At 51.8% G+C, this 21,178-nt stretch overlaps 1 protein-coding gene across 1 annotated transcript in view; it reads left to right on the forward strand.

Annotated features, from left to right (window-relative positions):
- ARID1B (AT-rich interaction domain 1B) overlaps positions 1-21,178 on the forward strand; it is a 395,196-nt gene that overhangs the window by 363,117 nt on the left and 10,901 nt on the right. Inside the window, 7 exon segments of the mRNA XM_028508460.2 lie at positions 166-324; positions 6,115-6,324; positions 9,111-9,315; positions 14,295-14,433; positions 14,691-14,863; positions 18,369-18,519; positions 21,062-21,158. Of these exon segments, the coding sequence (XP_028364261.2) occupies positions 166-324; positions 6,115-6,324; positions 9,111-9,315; positions 14,295-14,433; positions 14,691-14,863; positions 18,369-18,519; positions 21,062-21,158 (1,134 nt within the window).

Here is a 21,178-nt window from a genome sequence, read left to right on the forward strand (position 1 = left end):
AATACCTTTATGTGTGTGTGTTTCTGTGTGTGTTGTTTGTACATGTTTTATATATATCTATTATATATATATAAAAGTTAGTCTGTTCAACTGGATGTACTTTCTGTTATTTTAAATAAAGTTTGCCCTACCTTTGTCATTTTTTTTTTTATTCCTCCACCACAGGATAGCTACAGCTCTCAGGGTATTTCTCAGCCCCCAACCCCCGGCAACCTGCCAGTCCCTTCCCCAATGTCCCCCAGCTCTGCTAGCATCTCCTCCTTTCACGGAGATGAGAGTGATAGCATTAGCAGCCCAGGCTGGCCAAAGACTCCGTCAAGCCCTGTAAGTGGCTCTGGTTTTTTGTGCTTTTCTTATTTTTTGTCGGGGTTTTTTGGATAATTAACTAATTCTACTTGAATGCTTGCTTGTTTATTTGTGTATAAGACTTTTCGTTCAGTAATTTATCGGTGAAAGGGATTCTTGATCATTATATCGGTAACAAAATGAGTAACATTGATGTGCATCGTAGACGTTGATCTGTTCACAAAACCGCTGCTGTAAGGAGGCACCTGGGTACTGAGCGTGCGGTTGTGTTACTGGGCCCAAACTCCCCCACACAGTGACTTTGCTTAAACGTCTAATCCATTGTGTGCCTAAGAAACTTAAGAAATTTAACACAAGGTACTTCTCTATTTACGTGGGAACTAATAAGCAGCTATGGAGTAAATGACAAGTTTGGCGTTTGGCCCAAATCTTTCATGGGCTGTTGTAGCTGAAGTATCTTATTTCAAAACTGTTACCTAAAAATATAAACATTATACTCTGGGTACGATTCAGCATAATATCAGCCCTGCTTGTTTCAACCCACTTACTGGAAATTAACAGAAAAGCTGTGGAAACGTCAGTGCCTGTGACTATTTGGAATGTTACTTTTAGGTTAATAATGTGTGCCTACATTAGACTCCTTTGAGGTGAAAAATTATATCCTGCATGGGACTGCTAATCATCTTGAAATTGTGTGATTTCCAAATGATTTATATTTTAAAAAATGATAAATGTGTAAATAAGGGAATTTTTTAGCCTTTATATTCTTCTGCCCATAGAGTCTTTGTTTTCCTACTAAAGAAATTAATTCTGTGCCATCAAAAAAAAAAAGAAAGAAAGAATGGCACTGTAGTGCCCTTTATTTTACATTCATGTAGTGAATCAAAAGATCTTTTAAAAAAAAACCTTAATGTTCAATGACTTGCCAAGAAAGCTTAATTCACACGCTCATTTCTGTGAGCCGGTGTATCGGAGAGCGCGGCTCGGGAGGAGCAAGTGCAGAGAGCCGCTAACTGCAGAGCTCGGCAGCCTCGTCAGAGCCCAGGAGGAGGCTGCTGTCCTGCACCCATTCGATGGTTTAAGCCAGTTGAGCTGAAGGTCTAAAGAGTTGGTGGTTCCAGTAAATATGTGTAAAGTTCATGTGGCGCTCTAGTCTAACCGGTGTTTTCCTTTGCAGGGGAAGAAATGGTAGATATTCACTGTTACCTTCTCTGTAGACATGTTTTGTGTTTGCAACAACTGAGATAAAGTGAACGATGCTTCTAGAATGATGGGTTAAGAAGAAATAGTGGGAAGGGAGAATGCAGCTCCCGATTTTGAAGTCTGTGTGTTACTTGCTTTGAATCTCAGAAGGCATCCAAAATTGGGGGGCGGGGGGGGGCGGGATCCCCACACTCTACCCTGGTTTGTTTTGTCTTATCTTAAGAAAAGCATTTTCGAGTTAGTAATGCTCTCAAGTTAACAGGTAGAACTCAAATGATAACTTTCAAAAAACATTAGTATGTCGGCTCAGAGGGAGAAATTTTAGAGGTTGAAAATCTTTAAAACGTCAAGATAATAATAAAGACCAAATTTATTACAAACAAAGACTACTGGTAGACTATGTGTTGAAAAGTCTACCTTGCTGATTTCTGAGTTATAGAGAGTGGTTGAGATATGTGTCGTATTTTAACTTTTTAACAGTTTCAAACACCCCACTTTCTACTTAAATACAAGAAAAAAGCAAATTGAATTGTTAACTTTATTTTCTGATTATAATGCAATTACACTTAAAATCGCGTATGACCCTTCTTTTTTCTAAATATTTTTACATACATTACTTCTTACTGTACCCTAACCATTTTAAGAGGGTTTTTTTTTTTAAGATTTTATTTATTTACTTTTAGAGGGAAAGGGGGGGAGAAAAAGAGACAAAACATCAGTGTGCGAGAGACACACGGATCGGTTCACTCTCGCACGCCCCCAGCTGGGGACCTGGCTACAACCCAGGCGTGTGCCCTGGCTGGGAACTGAAACAGCAACCTTTCGGTTCATGGGCCAGCACTCAGTTCACTGAGCCACAGTAGCCAGGGCCGGTTTAAGAATTTATAAGCCAACTTCTGGCTCCTGTGATAGATACAGACAAGAGAAGCTGCCGTTGGGTGGTGGGAGATGTTAAGGATTGCTCTAGATGAGAAAACAGCCATTCTCTTGAATGAGACACTGATCCCAGAAAGCACCCAAGGATATTGTAACGAAGGACCTCATCTTACCTCTGCTATCACATCCCTGTGGATAATCAGTTTAGGAATACTGACCTGCTCCGTCTGAGACTGACTGCAGTTTGTACTGAGAGTCGCCCTCACGGTGCCCCTAATAAAGCCTGTCTGATAGCAGGCGTGGGCTAAGCGGGAAAGACCTTCTGTGCTTCCACAGTGCGCTGCGGACGCCACTGTGTTGTCACAAAACACTCTGAGATGAAAGTAAACATTCGCACATACACATATTACCAGGCATATGGTAAAGACTGCTAAAATGTAAATCTGCCTAAAAGACTTGAGGAAAGATGTACTTATAGACTTAATTAAATTATATGCAAGGAAAACATTTGTGGCACTGTAATATGTCTTGCTGTGGTTCTCCCGCGATCCCCATTCATTTCTCTCGCCTCCACGGCGGTTGCGTGCAGTAGGATACGCTTTCTACAATGCGGAAACGGTGTCACTTGGTCCTGGCGACCTCGCAGAGTGAACCCACCTTTCCGCAGAGCCAGTTAATTTACCGGCTGTCCGTGGGCAGACTGCGTAATGATGTTTACCCAAAAGTCCCGGCGTGGCTAGCGTCCGAGCAGAAGGGTCTGTGTGGAGCCTGGTCAGCCACAAAGCCTGTACTCTTGGTTTCCCGAGGCTTTGGTTCCACCTGGTTCTTTTCCCCTCCCCGGACGCCGAGGCATGGACTTTGGTGGCCAGCTGGGAGGCGGGCCTTGAGGCCGGGAGTGAAGTGGGGGCTGTGGGCCCCATCCCGTCCCAGCTTCAGTCTGACCGGATAGTGTCCACACTCACTTGGCACCCTGCTCACAGAAACCCTTTCAGTGAGACATTTTAATCAGCCATTAATTCTCACTCGGGCGGAGCCAGGCTTCCCAGACCTTTTTGTCCACATGAGTATTCCCTCGTGGAACAAACACCCACCGAGCACCGTCCGTGTGCAGTCACTGCTGGTGGTTCCGAGTCCGCAGGCACCTAAAGCCGAGTCGGGAGAGTGAAGGGCAGACGGACAGCCCCTTGCAAAGCGTGGACTTTCCCACACTGCGTGAGCACGGCCACCACGGGTAGGTGAGCCTGCAGCGTAACCAAGGTGAGGGAGCAGGCGTCTCGGAGCGTGTCCCAGGACCTAAGGCAGGAACGGGGTCCAGACCCGTTCCTTTCCTCCGGGTGCGTTTTCCTGCATTGTGGCGTCATGAAAGTGCTTTCGTGAGGCTCTAAGATCTATGAAAAATAAGACGAGGCTGTTACAAACTAGGGTCTTCATGAAGCATTTCTAATTTTAAGAGAACAAATTGAGGTGTGCAGACATTGAACTTAAGTTCAGTTAACAAAGAAAGGTAGGAAGAGTTGAAACATGTATAGTCAAGCTAATCTGAGACCTGCTTCAGGTTAGGAGAACCCACTCCCTTCCCAAGTAGGAACAAGCCCTCTCGGCCTCATCCCTCGGTCCTGAGTTACTTCTCCCAGAGCCCTTCCCGGTCTGGGTTTAGAGAGGACTGGGTCGGAAATGGCAGCCGGATCTTACATTCGGGATGTTGGGAGGGTACCTTTACATCAAAAAGATCGCTTTTATTTCTCTGAAATTTCAGATTGCCTGAGATCGAATCTGAAACTTTTTTAGTTTTTCACAAACGAAACACAAGAGGGAGGTTGGGGCTTTTTAATTGATTTTAGGGGAGAGTGCTTTTTTCTCCATACCCTTACTTCAAGTTTTCATTTATTTTAAAACATTGGCTCCATTTTCTCTTTAGAGGACCTCCAAAAAGGGAAAAAAAATTCAATACTAGGATTAAAAACCTCCTGATAATAACTACCGCACTAATGATGACTAAGCTCCTGAAATGGTCTTGGTATGAGACTGTGGTATAAAATGTTAGAACAGCTTTTTCCTTAGCTATAAGAATAGGAAAATAAATGCTTAAAAGTTACAGCTGTCTGCATGGTGTCCTCCACATTCTGGAACGTACAAGGTCACGTCGACAGAATAGGGGTGCCTGCCTGCATTTCTAAGCTCTTACCTAAAGTGATTTTGAAATGACCGACGTGCAGCTTAACTTCAGCATCAATGTGAACTCTAAAAGACCACACTACTTTTTACCCTACCGCTCCACATTTTTCTCGTTTACATCAACCGTATCACCTGTTTCTGTATATTTGGTGTACAGATTTCATGCCTCGACACTTCTAAAGCCGAAGGCCTAAAATTGCAGTGACCATAGCTCAGGAGAAGTACATGTCGATTGGAAGAGAAGCTGCCAGTCAGCGGCTCTCTGGGTCTGTTTCCAGGCTCCTTGCTCAGGCCCCGTTTTTGTTAGGGGTCATCTTGCTGCAAGCAAGGTAGAGTCAGATGTCAGTGGCAGTCATGTTATTCAACCCCCGAAATTTCAGCAATATGTTTAAAATTCTTTTAAGCTAAATTTAATGCAGAAGAGTTCAGAAAAACTCCATCTAAATCATGGCTGTATGTTGCAAAGGATCATCTAGTGAGTAGACATGACTGACCGAAGTACATTGCTGTTCCGAGGAAAGCTTTATAGGGAATTTGGAAGTGATTTTGTATCGTGACCCCAGAGTTACAAATCATTACAAGTATACGGACATGGTTACACATACAGAGACATAAAAGGAAACTATGCAGTTGGGCGGTTTAGGACTGAAAGCATTCCCTTCCCACATCACATAATTCAGATAGCGAGCTTCCGGTGTGCAGAAAGAGCGACTTGACATTGTAGCCTCAAGTACAGTTGGAAGAAGAGCAGACCAAGAATTAGAACGTCAGCACACGGGCATCTAAACACATGTGTATAAGAGTCACTGCATGTTTATCTGGGAGTACGGAATAGCACGTGTTCACGATTGAAACGTGGTTACGTAAGAAAGCTGTTACAATGATTATGCACTAGGGCCTCACCAGGGTGAGGGTGGAGAAGTCGCAGGCGTCTTCAGTAGGGAAAGCTGGCCGTCGTGACCCAGCGCCGTGCACTCACAAAACAAACTCGGGGGTGAGCGCGGCCCCGTGCCACTGGGTCCCGTGGTTTGCTACCTGCCCCTTATTTTCGGCAGGTTCCACGTGTTTGCCCTTCCTCCGTGTGACAGAGTTTTAATGGCGACACACATTAGCCATCCGTAGTTCGACAAGGAAAAGGAGAGTCCATCCCTACAGTCTGGGGGGCTCTGTAATGACATCACCCTTGAAGTGTGAGGCTCACTGTGATCCTTCAGTGAGCCAACACCCTGTTAGTGTCAGAAATGGCCGGAGGTGCCATTGGAATCTTGCCTTCTGGGATTCAATGCTTATATCAATAACGTAAAAGAGGTTTTTGTTTCTGAAGTATATAGAAGGGGGAGTTTGGGCCTTTGTTTAGAGTCGAAGTAAACTCTTAATTAAGAACTGTATAGTTTGTGCCTGAACTAGTAGCCTTCATTCCTAATTGTTGTGTGATAGTAGTAGTTTTTTAAATTGCTTCTCTTCCTGTATTTGGTAGCTCATTGCTTCTTTCTCACCTTCTCCCCTTTCCCTTGCCCCTCGTGCCCCCCCTCCAAATGCCCCTCTGGGCTCCAGAAGTCCAGCTCCTCCTCCACCACCGGGGAAAAGATCACCAAGGTGTATGAGCTGGGGAACGAGCCGGAGAGAAAGCTGTGGGTCGACCGCTACCTTAACTTCATGGAGGAGAGAGGCTCCCCGGTCTCCAGCCTGCCTGCCGTGGGCAAGAAGCCCCTGGACCTCTTCCGACTCTATGTCTGCGTCAAAGAGATCGGAGGTTTGGCCCAGGTAAGGGTGGATGGATGGGTGCATGGGTGCATGGGGGGACATTCTACCTAAGCTCTTACAGCAACTTTCTTTGACTATATAGGCTCAGGTCGTTTTCTCGTGAAGATAAAGCTAAGCCTGTGAGAAAGTCACCTTCATTGGGACCCTGTCTTTGCCGCCAACTCAGTGTGACATCAGGAGGTCATTTATATGGGCCTCAGTCCTCATCTGTACAAGGAGGCACTGGGCTAGGTTTCTCTTTAGGGTCCACGGCAGCTGTAGAGTTCTATGGCATCTGCTGGGTTTCATAGTAAATACTCTAGAAATATTTTGCAAATGACCAAATGAGTTGTCTGGGTCAGCTATAAATAAGATTCACTGTTCCCCTCTGTCCAGAGCAATAATCAAGAAAACGAGTCATACTTGTAAAACCAGGTCCCTGACACCTGGGCCACGGGGGGGTCACCTCTGTCCTTATGCACAGGGCTGGGTCGAGGGTGGGCAAAGTGGCGCCTGGGGCGTAGGATTTCAGGAGGCGCTTGTGCCCAGGGTGGTGCAGGTGCCTGCCCTGGGCTGGCCTCTCAGGGCGCGTCCCCCTGAGATGTCGCACCCTCTAGGCCACACTTTCCTCGCTGAGTCCTAGCCCTCCCTTAGCGTGAAGTCTGGGGGGCATGGGAGATCCCTGCAGGGAGGACAGGAAGGGCACTGACCCTCAGGTGCTCCCCGCCTTGCGGGTGAGGGCCTCTGTCTCTCTAAGTCCCTGTAAAACGCAGGAGTCGGCAGCCCCGAAGGAGACAGAGGAAACTAACAAAATGCACTGGTGTTGTGGCCCAAGGACTCCTAGGGCAGGTGGCGGAGGCCAGGTCTGAAGCCAAAACGCCCGCCCCCACGCCCATCAGCAGCGGTTCACAGACCCAGCCAGGCATCCGAGCCACCTGGTCTCCCACCCAGGTGACTCAAACCTGTCAATACCTGGGCTCCCACCCAGACCGGTGAAGGGGGCCGCTGTGGACACCTGGTGGCCCGATACGCAGGCAGGCGCGCTGCATTCCACCCAGGTGGCGCAGGTCACGAACTGTCCAGGGCGAGGCATCTGATTCACAGGTCTCACCTGATCTCAGTCTCCATGCTGCGCAACCCGGGGGTGGCAGGAGAGAGAGGCCTTTGTTCTCTCCGAGGCGCGCCATCCCACCCGCAGGGGCCCTGAGACCTGCGGCTAAAACAAGTGGAGCTTGAGTCAAGGCTCTGCGTGATCCGCTGGTAAATCACACACCGCACACCAAGCGTGAGTGGTGGTCAGCGGGGGGAGAATCGAGAGGCACACGTCTCCTCGGCACTTAGACCCCTGACCTTTCCTTTCTGCACCCAGACCCCTCGGCCTCCCCCCTGTGCACCTAGAACCCTCGTGTGGAGTCTTTAGAACCCCTAGGATACTGAGCAGGTTGGGGGGGTCACCATCACAGAGGTACACAGTTTGTCCAGACACCTCGCTTCGACTCTCAGCTGCGTGCATGACCACATGGGTCTACCAGAGAGCCGCCACCGGCCTAGCTAGTACGGACGGGCGGAGTGCGCCTGCGATGCAGTGGTGAGCGCCTGGCCCTGGTCGCCCACACGCCGTCTCGGGCTCCGTCTGGTGACCGCCGGGTGTGCTCGGAGCAGCTGCTGCAGCCACGCACAGCTCAGCTCAGCGGCTTGCACGTCAGGGCGTCCCAGGCAGCTCTCCGCTCCGTTTCCGCAGCGTCGCACGGGCCTGCCCGCTGCCGGCGGCCGTGAGTGCCGAGGGCCGCACCGAGCACTTCCGTGAGTGCTGGGCGGTTTATCGTGCACCGTTTAGTGCTACGTAAATGGACATAAAGAGCTTGGTGAGAAAGTTTGCATCCGAAAATTTAACATTTCATTAAAAACCACTTGTGCCCTTAACCCTTCCGCACGCTGTTGAACACAGGACACGTATGAGGGCAGAATAGTCCCCAAGTAGTTGCAGGTATTCGTGTTTCATTCATGTGTCGAACCTTCCACAATGCTGCTGTTCCCCAGCGGGAACCACAAGGGTGACATAATGCCTGACATCCTTACATAACATGCCGGATTTTTTTTTCTCCTGATTGTGCCACTGTATTCTCTCCAGCCTGGGGGTAAGGGGGGGCCTGACAGTCCCACATGTTCCCACCCCTTCAGGAGCCCCAGGGGACTGCCCTGGCGGCCATCCAGCTGGTGGATCGGGAGCCCGGCCGGGTACGGTGGCCTGTGCTGGGCCTGGAAGTCGGGGTCCCTTGGTCAGGGGCCTCATTCTCTTTGCCAGACGCCACAAGAAAGCCTCGTGGGAGGGGGTGGACGCGGCCTGGTCCATCCTTCTGGGGGCGTGTGGCTGTTGGGAGGAAACACTGGTTTTCACATCAAGGCTGAAACACCCAACTTGCCAAATAGCTCTGTTACTGGTTTTTAAAGTAGTTACTAGACGCCCTTTTTAAAAAATTTAGAAGTGGGACGGGGCTGTGTGTGCGTGAGTGTGCACATGCGGCTCCGAGCGGCGCCGGTGGAAGCGTGCGAGGCCTTGAAAGCAGAAGCAGCTCAAGGAGCGGTGCGTTTTATGTAGCTATCAGCAGGTTCCGTAATGGCTTTGTAACAGTAAACGCTGTCTTTGCACTACCGAGTGGGAGTAATGAGCATTAGTTAAAAGTGGCAAGCGGAAAAAAAAAAAAGTAAACCAAGACATTAAGTGCTTTTTTTGTCTCCTGGCCTTAAACAAGCTACTTTGCTGCAAACCAACGAGCCTGCTTTTTTTTTTTTTTTTTTTTTGCTAGGTTAATAAAAACAAAAAGTGGCGTGAGCTGGCAACCAACCTGAACGTTGGCACGTCGAGCAGTGCAGCCAGCTCCCTGAAAAAGCAGTATATCCAGTACCTGTTTGCCTTCGAGTGCAAGACGGAGCGTGGGGAGGAGCCGCCGCCGGAAGTCTTCAGCACCGGGGAGACCAAGAAGCAGCCCAAGCTGCAGCCGCCATCTCCTGGTAAGCAGGGGCACTGCAGCCTCTGCTGGTGACTGGGGCCGGACCGCCACGGCGCACCCGCTCCCAGGGGTCCGAAAGAGCCCCTGAGGCCTCTTCAGGGTCTTGGTCTCACTGCAGAGGGAGGGGCAGTTGTTTTGTCTGTGTACCTGCGCCCCCCCATGGGCAGGGTCAGGGGGAAGAGAGACTCACAGTGGGTGTAGTGTCCTTTCTGGTCTTCCCCTTGAAGGCACCGCTCTTTAGGTTTGCCTTATTTAGCCAAAGCAGACTTCAGAATTCATAGCTGAATCCCGTTACTCACCGTCTAGGCACGGTGCAGTAGTCCACCTGCCTCTGTCCGAAGGACCAGCCCAGGAGGCCGTGCTGGCAGGTGTGCCCCGGGAAATCCCACCTGCAGCGGGACAGGTGGCTCCTCCCTGCTGGGCGCCCATCAGGAAGTCTCAGACCTGCGCGCTAGGAAGTGGACTCTGGACTTTGTTGTCACATCCCTGCCCTGCAAGTGGTCACCTTTAGGGAATTCAACAGCCTGTCATAGTGAAGACACGGTAGTCCAGTCAAGAGGTCAGGCATGTTCGGAATAACGGCGGGTCACCTAAGCTCTCATACACAAATCCAGGTTGATACCTGCCTGTCTCCTGTCCCTCCAGGCCGCTGCTGGCGACCCTGCCCTCTGCCGGCCCTCCTGCCAGCCCTCATGCTCCCTGTTAGTGTTTAAAATCTGCAGCTAGTGCATTCTGTTTTGATAAACACAGTATCGGAGGTGGGAGGGAATTTGCGTCATCCCTGTTCTAGGTGGTGACTTCTCTCAGGTTCAGCTGGACTTGAGCTTGTCTGATTCCGCTGCTTCCAGGCTCTGGGGTGGTCCTTCCTTACCCGCGTGTCCTGCACGGGAGGCGGCGCTGGTCGTGCCTGCCGCCTCCGCCGCCCAGGCTGGCTCTGGGGTGACGTGTTAGAGCTCATCGCCGGGGTTTTCTGAGCCCTGACAGTGTGCCAGGGTCAGTGTCCCGAGTGTTGGGCACTGCATCTCCACGTCAGACGGAGCATGCAGACTCTGGTTTAAAATGCGTTCGAAAACTAAGGCCCATAAAGTCTAGGTGACTGACCCAAGGTCACAGCAATGGTGAGCGGGAGAGGGCTGCCCCAGCTCACTCGCCTGCCTGTGTGTGAAGTGCCCTTGTAATGCGGCAGATGTTAACACCTGGAAGGTGGTGTCTGTGAGCCCGAGAGAGCCGTTGTGTCTTAGTTCCTTCCGCTGCCCTCTGGAGGGCAGTGCTCACACCTCAGGTCGCTGATCAAGGGGCCTCACGTGAATACGTGGAGTGAACGTGCCCAGACTGAGGTCTGTCGCCTGTAGGTACAGGTAGAAACCCTCTCTGACCCTACCCTCGAAGATCCGAAGCCTTTGCCAGCCACAGCGTGCCTGAAAAACTGGAATCCCGTTTTTAAAATCTCACACTGTATTCACGGGGTAAAACAAGCTGCTTGTGAACAGCTCTGAAACTACTTTTCCAAAATAAAAACCCAGTGGGGTGTAGGGACCCAAGCAGTGAGGTGAGTCTGCAGAGATCCGAAAGTGCATTTTACTCGCCGGAAAAGAGCTGGCGTGCGAAGAATGGTCCTGCCAGGCCATGCCAGCGTCGGCACCGACACCCCGCTGAGGCCCGGGACCCTCGGAAAGGGGAGGCCTGGTCTCCTGATGGTCGGCTCTGCCTGCCCCCTTTTTCTGAGCTGCCACTTCCTGGCGGCAGCATCGCTGTGACTGCACAAGAGAGCCTGGATTGCGGGTGCACTTCTGATCGTCCGTCCTTCCCCGTGTCTGCACGTCCGTCCTTCCCCGTGTCTGCACGGAGCTGAGTCCTGGGAGGCAGGCAGCCGCGGAGGGGAGCTCCCCGAGCCTCCACTCTGTCCGTGCTACTGGCACCGCTCCGTGGCCGGACGCCAGGCGCTGCCCCAGCGCCCGTGGGGCGGGGCCCTCCCCGAGTCTGGGGCTGTCGTTAAGGAACTTGTCTCTGAAACATTTATTGTCAAAGAAGGAAGAAAACGTATTTTCAACACTTCGCCACATCAGGATCCCACATGTACTACACTTTTAAAACCTCATCTTCAGCCAAAACGTGTGTTCACTGGAGTCCGTTTTTCCCATGGGCACGTACTTGTAGCTTATTCCTTACCAGCACATCCAGGCAAACTAAACTAAGATTCTTAAGAAGCATTCTAGGTTATTTTTTTAAGCGGTCACTGAACCAACTTAAATTCTAGATCACTTGGTAGTATTCCAGGAGCATTCGAAGTCATCCGTCTGAACCCAGTTCTGACTTGGCGTGGCTGGTGGGGGTCTGAAATCCAGCTCTGTCAGCCCCGGGAGGAGTGACCCTCAGCCCTTGGGGCTGCCGGTGCCTTCGCTGTGGACCGGCCCTGCCGTGCCCCGGAGAGCAGGTCCCCCCGGTCTCCCAGCCACTGCAGCAAGTCAGCCAAGGATGAGACCCCAGATGAGACCCGGGCAAGGCTGGGCTGCACTTGCATCTTTAAGGGGCCAGCAGGGATCTCATTATAATAAAACTATGAAAGCTTGTGGACTTCAAATGAACAGCGGCAGGAATTTCTGCCTCGGCCGGCCTGGGCAGCCTGTAAACCAAGGGGAGGCGGGGGGCGGAGTCCTGCCTGGGCGGAGCCCCTGGGGCGGGACCGGGAAGCTCCACGTTCAGTTAGTCAGTCTGTAACCTAAAACCCATCCATCTCTGCTGGCAGGTGGCTGGCTGCGTTTCTATTAGCTGACAGGTGATGTCACAGAACCTGTCACGGATCCAACTGGGGAATCCTCAGTGGAAGATAAATGAGAAAGGGGCTCAGGTTATAAACAAAGGTGCCCTCTGGGTGACCTCCAGTCACCGCAGGCCTGGGACAGATCAGCTCTTCTTCCTCCCCCCCCCCCCACCCTCCTTCCCGCAACCCCAGCCAGAAGTAGGGCACCAGGTTCATGCTGCGTAAATTATCTTCCCAGCCAGGAGTCTGGCTGTACAGTCTGAAGTGTGTGAATGTACTTAACCTTCAGTAACCTTTCCATTGTTTACTTTCAAGTATACATTTGTAGCTTCTGGCAGAAGGTAGGGACATCCTAGACTGTGTGCCAGCCTCCGCTATTAATGGAGCTTCAGGAGGTTGCATTCATTTTTTTTTTCCCCCCTGAAAGGGAAGGAAGAAACTCTGGCAAGAGGGAAGAATTTTTCCTCCTCTTTTTTTTTTTATGAGCTGTAAATGTGAATCCTTGTAAATAAGGTTCATTCTGAAATCCCAGCCTTGTGAACCACTTTTCCAGGAGGCAAGCAGGCCGCCGTGCCGTCTGCCCCTGGATGTGAGATGCTAGCCCTGTCTCCTGCCAGCTCTGGGCCACTCCCATCTGTAGGACTACCCTTGCGTATTTATGAAAGACTCCACTTCTTCCTCCTGTTAGATTTTTCAATATGCACTGCTAGGGTTTCGCCAGAATTTGGTTTGTAAAGTAGCCCCGGGCACCCAGGGGAGCCGCTGCATAGGACACACAGCCTGCCGGCCGCTCCTCCGTGTGGGGCCCGACCAGGCTGGCCCCGGGCAGCCCTGGCCTCGAGGGAGCGGCGTGGTCTGAGTAGGAGGAGGGGTGGCCTGGTGCCGTCCCCGACTCGTCTCCACGACTCTGTGATACCTCCCCAGTGGTCGGTTTAACTCAGGCTCCTCTACAGGAAAGTGTGCACGGTGGTCGCTGCCGTGGGCCTGGGGCCGGCACCGCAGAGGGCCAGTAGATGGTGGCATGTATGGTGCTGCCATTGACGGGCAGCCAGTAACTATGCCGTCCTTGTCGGCTTGGCACACGGTGGAAATCCAGGCGCGGAGAGAGCCTGCTGTAGAGTGAGCCCGTCACTCCTTCAGTAAGCAGTTAGCAAGTGAAACCCGTACCTGTCGGAACACCTACCCCACTAAGGGCTCGGGCTCCGGGATAAAGCCGGGAGCCCTTCAAACACTGTTTTCCCTCTCAGGTGAGGTTCATTTTTCAAGAATCCCTCTTAAAGTTTGGAAAGATGGCTCGGTTCTGAGCTCTGTTATTAGAATGTGGTTATAATTAGAGCCAACTCTCAAAAAACTCGGATAGTAACTTTCAAGGGTTCCAAGCCAGGGCTGTGCTGCAGCAGCCAGTCTGGTTCCCAGCTCCAGCGTCACCGCTGGCGCACGGAGGCGCACGGAGCACAGGCACCGGGGGCCGAGGAAGTCCTGAGCTACGAGATGAGGCCCGTTGTTACTTTGTGTCATCCTTTTCCACCGAAACATTTTTCATTGCCTGAGACCAGAACTGACTTTTCTAATTTTTTTTTAAATCATCAACAATGGTCCATCAGATTGATACACCAAAATATTCATCCCATTTTTCTTATTCTCAGACATGTAAATTATCTGCATTACAAACAACACTAAAATAAACATTTTTCTGCCTTAAACCTTCTTTATACTAGATTATTTTCTTGGGATAAATACCCAGGAAAGTCATTACCCGGTCAAAAAGAATAACTATGTTTTATGGCTCACAGGTGAAGTATATTTCCAGAGAGTTTACTGAAACAGCTTCTCCTGATTTTCACTACAGTGTAAGAGTAGTTGTCATCACGAGAAAAAGAATCGTAACTACACCTGGTGAAGGATGTTAACTAGATTTACCATGGTGATCATTTTTCAATAGATACAAATATCAAATTATTATATTGTACACCTAAGACTATTATAATGTTATATGTCCATTATACCTCTATGAAAAATGGAAGAGCAGCTAGTTTTATTACATCATTGCCAGCAATGGATATTGTTACTATTTCTAATAAGGTAGTGTTTTGTTGTTTTCTTCATTATTTGGGGTTTTTTTGTTTTTGTTTTGTTTTGTTTTAATACTAGCAAGGATAACCTTACTTTGATAACCTGGTTTTCTTTCCCCATTTTCTCTTTGTACGTACTACTGTCAGCTAACTCCGGATCCTTGCAAGGTCCCCAGACCCCCCAGTCGACTGGCAGTAATTCGATGGCGGAGGTTCCGGGTGACCTGAAGCCGCCGACTCCAGCCTCCACCCCTCACGGACAGATGACCCCGATGCAAGGCGGCAGGTACGGTGAAAGAACCGGGTGAGCCGTACAGAGTCAGACTGGCCTGTCGTGATTTCCTGGAGCAGACCTCAGAGAGAAAAGAAACAGTACTCTCTAGGGAGTTTTTACATGTGGAACACTACTAGTTTTATCCACGTCACTTATTTTGGATAGTTTTTACATTTGCAGATTTCAAGGTGCGCTTGTTTTCTGAGTAAGGGTCTGGAGGTAACAGGTCTCACTGTGTCACTAAGCCTTCCCCTCTCTCGCCACCCCAGAAGCAGTACAGTCAGCGTGCACGACCCCTTCTCGGACGCGAGTGACTCCTCGTTCCCCAAACGGAACTCCATGACCCCGAGCGCCCCGTACCAGCAGGGCCTGAGCATGCCCGACGTGATGGGCAGGGTGCCCTATGAACCCAACAAGGACCCCTTCGGGGGCATGAGAAAAGGTGAGTGCAGGGAGACCTCTCCCAGGCTGGTGGTCCCCGGGGCACCCTCCCCGAGGGAACGCACCCGAAGGCACACCGAGGAGAGGAGCTCCGAACGCCACCAAGCGGCTGCTCAGTGGCAGTCACCCACGTGGGCTGGGCTTGGGGCTGGGCGCCGGGAAGGGTCGTGCAAACCTGACCTAGGGAGGCAGCCACAAAAAGTAAATCAAACCACAAAATACACTCATATATTATATAGTGTAACACTGCAGATTTATCTGTTACATAGAGCAAGATAATCTGCACTTTTTCCTTCCAAGCTTCCGAGCTGCTTGGAGCTGCTATTCCAAGTAAAGATTGTGCAGAACGTGCAGCAAATCCACAAACACGGAAATTCAAAAGCTTTTGCGAGTGTTGGAGGCGGCTATTTTTCTTAGTGAGATGAAACGTTAGAAAGAACATTTTGTTAGTGCCGTTGGGGGCTGTGTTACATTTTTAGACTCTGAAAAATATGATGATCATCATAATAACACGGAAAAATAATTAGCGGTGTTGGAAATCTGGCTTCTGAAGTTGCTGTCAACCGTTCCAGTCTCCTGCCCATGCGCTGCGTCGGCGAGAGCCGCGTCTCCCTGGTTTCCGCGGGCCGGCGAGTGTCCGTGCCGCGGAGGACGGGGGTGGTTGTGGGCTGCCGCGCCAGGCCGCAGGCAGCTGCGTAACTTGTTCTTACCGACCATGTAAGGGATACAGCCGCCCAGGAAGGAAGTCCCGTCTCACATTTCCCACGTCCTTCAGCTCGCTTGCAGCTTTATAACACTGGTCTGTTGGGTGCCAAGGTGAACCAGGTGAACAGAAAACCCCGGGGGGCGGGTTCTCCTGCAGCCCTGTCCCCGGTGCTGTCCAGGTCTCCATTCCTCAGCCCGCCGTGTTCTGTCAGTGAACTTGGTGGCGCTCTGGTTTTTTTAACTTATTGACCACTATCAGTAGACACCCTGTTCTTTGTCCTCAGTGCCCCACAGAGGGGAGGGACAGTGGATAAAGGAGCCTAGTCTGAGACTCCAGGGCCCTTGTAGCCTTGGCCCCGCATGTCCGCCTGCTATGCAGGGGGCAGGGGGGCTGTTTTTTAGATAGTTCTGCAGTGGGCGGGGTGCTTCTTTGCTCCATGTGGCGTCAGCTGAGACCCTGAGGAGCTGTCCCCTCTGGAAGCTCGATGAGGAGCCTTGCTGGAGCTGGGGTGTCACTTGAATGGCCGGTGCCCTCCAGACGCTGCACTGGGAACACGGCTGGTGCCTCGGGGCCTTCCCCGGGAGTTTCCCAGGCAGCAGGTGACACTGGGTGGGTCTCAGAAAGGGGCGCTCTAGGAGGACAAGCGCCATAAGCCGATTCACGTGTGCCAGTGGCCCATTGGTCCAAGCCCAGTCTCGAGGTGGGAGGGGACTTCACCGGCTGTGACTCCTGGGAGTGTGCTCCCGCAGGGAGGCCCTGAGGCGCAGCCTGCCCTGGCAGGCGTTGGCAGAGGCTGTGCCAACCTGTTGTCACTCTCCGGATGAGAGTGTGAGTGCGTGGACCCCACTCTCACACTAAACACGATTATTACCAGTCACCTGAATATTTGCCAGTCAGATAAGGAGGGGAAACACTTCATAACTGTTTTAACATGGATTTCTTTAATCATTAGTGAGGCCATGCATCTTTTCAGATATTTATTGGCTAATTTTCTTTTTATTTTTAAAGATTTTATTTATTTTTAGAGAGAGGGGAAGGGAGGGAGAGAAACATCAGTGTATGGTTGCCTGTCAAGTGCCCCCCACTGGGGACCTGGCCTGCAACCCAGGCATATGCCCTGACTGGGAATCGAACCGGTGACCCTTTGGTTCACAGGCTGGCACTCAATCCACTGAGCCACACCAGCCAGGGCTTGGCTATGTATTTTTCTTGTCCTGTGACAATCCACTTTTGTGTTTGCCCATTTTTAATTTGATTATCTTTTTTCTTACTGATTTTTAAGAACCCTTTGAGTATTGGGAAATTAAGCTATTTAACTTTAATTATTCCCCTTAATTTTTGTCTATCTCTGTTTTTACATCTACAAAATGGAAAATAACATAAACTCATTCTGCTGAGGCTTGATGGAGACGAAATAAGATAAGTATGTGAGCCTTGACTAGGTTGGGTGGGTGTCGTACCATGAAGCATAAGGTCGCCAGTCTGATTCCGGGTCAGGGCCCACGCCTGAGCTGTGGGTTCAGTCCCAGATGGGGCACGTACGAGAAGCAACCGATCAATGTTTATCTCTCATATCGATGTTTCTCCCCCCGTCTTTCTCCCTCTCTCGTCCTCTCTCAAATAAATAAAGATGATAGGAAAGCGAAGCGAACACACACCTTCCACCAGTATGAGGCTTCCTTACCTGCACTCCCTGCCAGCCTCGCAGGTTCATCCGCTCACAAAATCTTCACCAGTTTCTGCCTCTTGTAAGATGAAAGTCACAACCTTCATAGGGTGAAGAAGCAGTGGTACTACGTATCAACTGAGACTTGCATGAAAATGTTTAATTTGCGTACAGACCAGTTTCTGGGCTTGACCCAATTTCCTTCAGGCTCTGAGCTGATGCTAATTTGCCTATTTGACCTAATTGCCACTCTGCCCCCTGATGAAAAAAGTGTCCCTCATCCATTCTTGAGGAGTTCTTAACCCCCTCGTGATGTCCTTCGTCCCGATCTGGGGGCGCGTCCGTGGGTGGGGGTGCGTGTCCAGGTGTTCGCTTCCGCCCCCCCCCGGAAGGGAACTACCTTGGAAGTGTATTTCATCTGCTCCTCACCGGACTCCATTTGATGTGTCACCGGCTTCATATAGTGGGCGAGGAAGTAACCTCGGAAGCGTACTAACTTCCCGAGGACCTGGCCTGCGTTCGTTTCCAGCGTTACTGCATGACACATGACCACAAGCGCAGCAGCCGAAAACAGCACCGGTGTGATGTCCCGGTTCTGCGGGTTCCCAGCTCAGGGGCTCCCGCGCCAGGCAGAGGTCAGGCGTCAGCGATGGGGAGACCTCCTCTGGGGCTGGGGCTGCTCGGCCCACTCAGGCTGTGGGCAGGGCGTGGTTCCCGCAGCTGTGGAACGAGGCGTCTTGTTGACTGTCACCTGGGGGGCGGTCTTTGCAGCTGACCCCCCCACCACCACCACCACCACCACTGCAAGGCAGGTGCTTCTTGGAGGTCGGAGGGAGGGCCTCTCTGACTGGCTCCGCTCTGGCCCTCAGATGTGGGTTTACGAGGAACTCTCGGACAGTCTGTCTTGGTTAGTTCACAGTCAGCCGATGAGTGCCTTCGGTGACATCTGTGAAGTCCCTTTTGCCATGGGAGGTGACCGCATCCCGTCCCATTGAGGGATTCTGCCCACATCCAGGGTCGGGCCGTGCCGGTGCTACGGATAAGCTGTAGCTGCCGGATTAAGGATGACTTGACTGGAAAGGGGCCTTGGCTTTTGCAAATGCTTACCGCGGTCTGTCGTTCACAACCCCACAGTGCCTGGAGGCAGTGAGCCCTTCATGACGCAAGGGCCGATGCCCACGAGCAGCATGCAGGACATGTACACCCAGAGCCCCTCCGGAGCCATGTCCGGCCTGGGCATGGGGCAGCGGCAGCAGTTTCCCTACGGAACCACCTACGACCGGAGGTGAGTGTCTCCCGGGGCGAAGGTGCAGCCGTCTGCTGGGGACTGTGCTCCCTCCCCGCAGACTTTCCCGAGCCCGGGGCCGACGGAAACACACAGCGTCTGCTTCCTGCCTGCGTTCATAAGGACTGTGGGTGTCCGTCCGGTGGCTGCCTTCACCGGAAGGCTGTCCCAGGACCGGGAGAAGGGCCCTGTCCCCGGGCAGCCGAGTGCAGCTGTGTGTGTGAGGCAAATGCCCGGAGGAGTGGGCTGGAGGAAGGCTGGAGCCGGGTGCCGTGGCACGTTTTCTCCCTGAGAACTTGAGGCTGCAACTGTCCCGTGTCACAGCGGCCCTGCCAGCACTCAGGTGCTCTCTGTGACCACGCTGAGACTGGCACCTCCCGCTCCCACGTGTGGCTCTTCTGGTGACCTGGAGGGACCTCATGGGCATCGGCTCAGCCTGCCCCCCTCCCCCGCAGGTCCTCCTCCTCAGGGCAGGGCTGTGCAGCGGTGGCCGCAGGGGCTGCCGGCAGACTCGGGCGCGTGAGTTCTCGGGAAGCCCTTGCAGCAAGACCTTGTCTTCAGAGGTCCCCACTCCTCCCGATGGACGCGGGGGCTGGGGGCGCACTGTGCTCCTTAACAGACGTCTCCCAGAAAAGCTGTGGCACTGGCCTCACCCCAGCTTCCGTGCAGGATGGCAGGAAAACGGCAGGTTACGTGGCAGCACCGACCCAGTGCTATCTGGGTAATAGTAATAGTAATAGTCTGTACTGAGAAGGGAGCCAGGGCTGCGTCTCTGCGAGGGGCAGGGAGCTGCTCCCTGAGACAGTGGTGCTCAGGTCAGGGCAGGCTGCCGCCGCCAGGGAGGCCCCGGGCCTGCACCTGGCGCCGTTCTTACTGCAGGCCGGCCCTCCTCTCGGTCTCGGTCGGCACGTTCACATTTGTCGCCTCCCTGAGAGCAGTGCTCGGAGACGAGGCTTTAATGTAATAATGGTGTTTTCTAAAGGGAAAAAGTGGAGGCACCATCAGAAGCTCCTTTTGTAGCCGTAGCCACGTGGGCATGCCTCTGGATGGGGGGCTTTCCTTCCTTCAGCGTCCGGGGCACCAGACCGGTGCCCCACTCGCCGGCCCCCCACTCATCGGCCCACGTGCTGGGGACCGTTAAGAAGGGAAGAGGTGTCCCCGGCTTAACACAGAGGGCGAAGGTTTGAGCCTGGTGGTTCTTGAGGTGACATAGGCATCACGTGGCGACTTACACACCTAGACCAACAGTTCTCGCCCCGGGGAAGGACAGCGAATGTGTGTTTACAACATCCGCATCAAATCAGTTCACCATTGAAGTGTTTGGTGTATTCAGTCGAGGACTTGGCTTGGATTTGGTGTGTTTCTGAGGGTCCAACGAAAGCTGCTGCGTGTGTGTGTGTGTGTGTGTGTGTGTGTGTTTCGGCTGACGAGATCAGAAAACAGTTGTCCAGAGACGCCCAGTCTTAGAGGACTCAAGGCAAATATGCACACTTTCCTGTTGCTTCTAGAACGCTCTCCGGAGTGCTGCACAGCCTGGGTTGGGAAGTCGTGTTGGCTGTGCTGCGTTAGCGAGAGGGGTGTGCCTTCTTGCCGAGTTTTCTCCTCTGACAAGTGTTACCCGTTCGGGTTAAAGGGGACCCGTGTCAGTTACATTTTGCCTCCCGACTACGGGCTTCCTTCCAGATGCCAATGCCGCTGGCAAAAACAAAACTGCCCCTGGATCTGGTTTGCGTGTGACATTCTAAAAGTTCGTTTATTTTATCATTCTTTGAGCAGTTTAGGAATATATTCAGTCTAAGTATTCTCTTTTTTACAAGATATATAGCAACTACACCAGTTTGTTTTAAATTTCAAATCTATTGGGTTTTGGGGACATGCTATTTTTATGATATTTATAATGTCTCAGTAAAGTGGCTGAAAAAAATGAATCTTAAAATGGGAATGATTTAATAGAAACACATTTAAACCATTCCAATTATTCCTTTCTCTATAAGCCTTTTAGTGCTATAGGGCTCTGAAATTTTGAGTGCTAACATCCATATAATTATTAGCTAACTCAGTATCACTTGGATTAATTTTGAAGTGTACCTTTAGAAAAATCTAACGTTTCTTACTCATAATGGGGAAGTGAGAGGTAGAACTATTTTCCGTTCGTACGTGTCTGTGTCATGGTGCCCCCAGAAATACTGCTCGGACTCTCAGGCTGGGTTGTCTCCTGCTTCCATCGACACCCACACCCCAGTCCCACAGGATGCTCCCGCTCTCGGGAGCGGGCGGGCGGGGCCTCTGCTCGAAGCCAGAGGGTGCCGCCCCGCCAGCTCAGACTCCTCCTGCCTCTGACCAGGAGACTGGCAGCCGTCCCACAGTGGGCGTTCCCGTCCCTCTTGCCAAAAGTTCCCGTCTGCGGCTGCTCAGACTGCCTCTGTCGGAAGGCAGGTGTGTGAGTAAAGGGCAGAGAAGCCGTGGAGGAGCGTGGAGTTTCAGGAAATGGACTGTTCCTTTCTCTCTCGGCCTGAAGTTTTCTCTGAATGCCTCATTCCAGGCATGAGCCCTACGGGCAGCAGTACCCGGGCCAAGGCCCCCCCTCAGGACAGCCGCCGTACGGAGGACACCAGCCGGGCCTGTATGCGCAGCAGCCGGTGAGTTGGCGAGTGGGCGG

This window comes from Phyllostomus discolor, chromosome 4 (genome assembly GCF_004126475.2).
Source record: "Phyllostomus discolor isolate MPI-MPIP mPhyDis1 chromosome 4, mPhyDis1.pri.v3, whole genome shotgun sequence".
Taxonomy (NCBI): Eukaryota; Metazoa; Chordata; class Mammalia; order Chiroptera; family Phyllostomidae; genus Phyllostomus; species Phyllostomus discolor.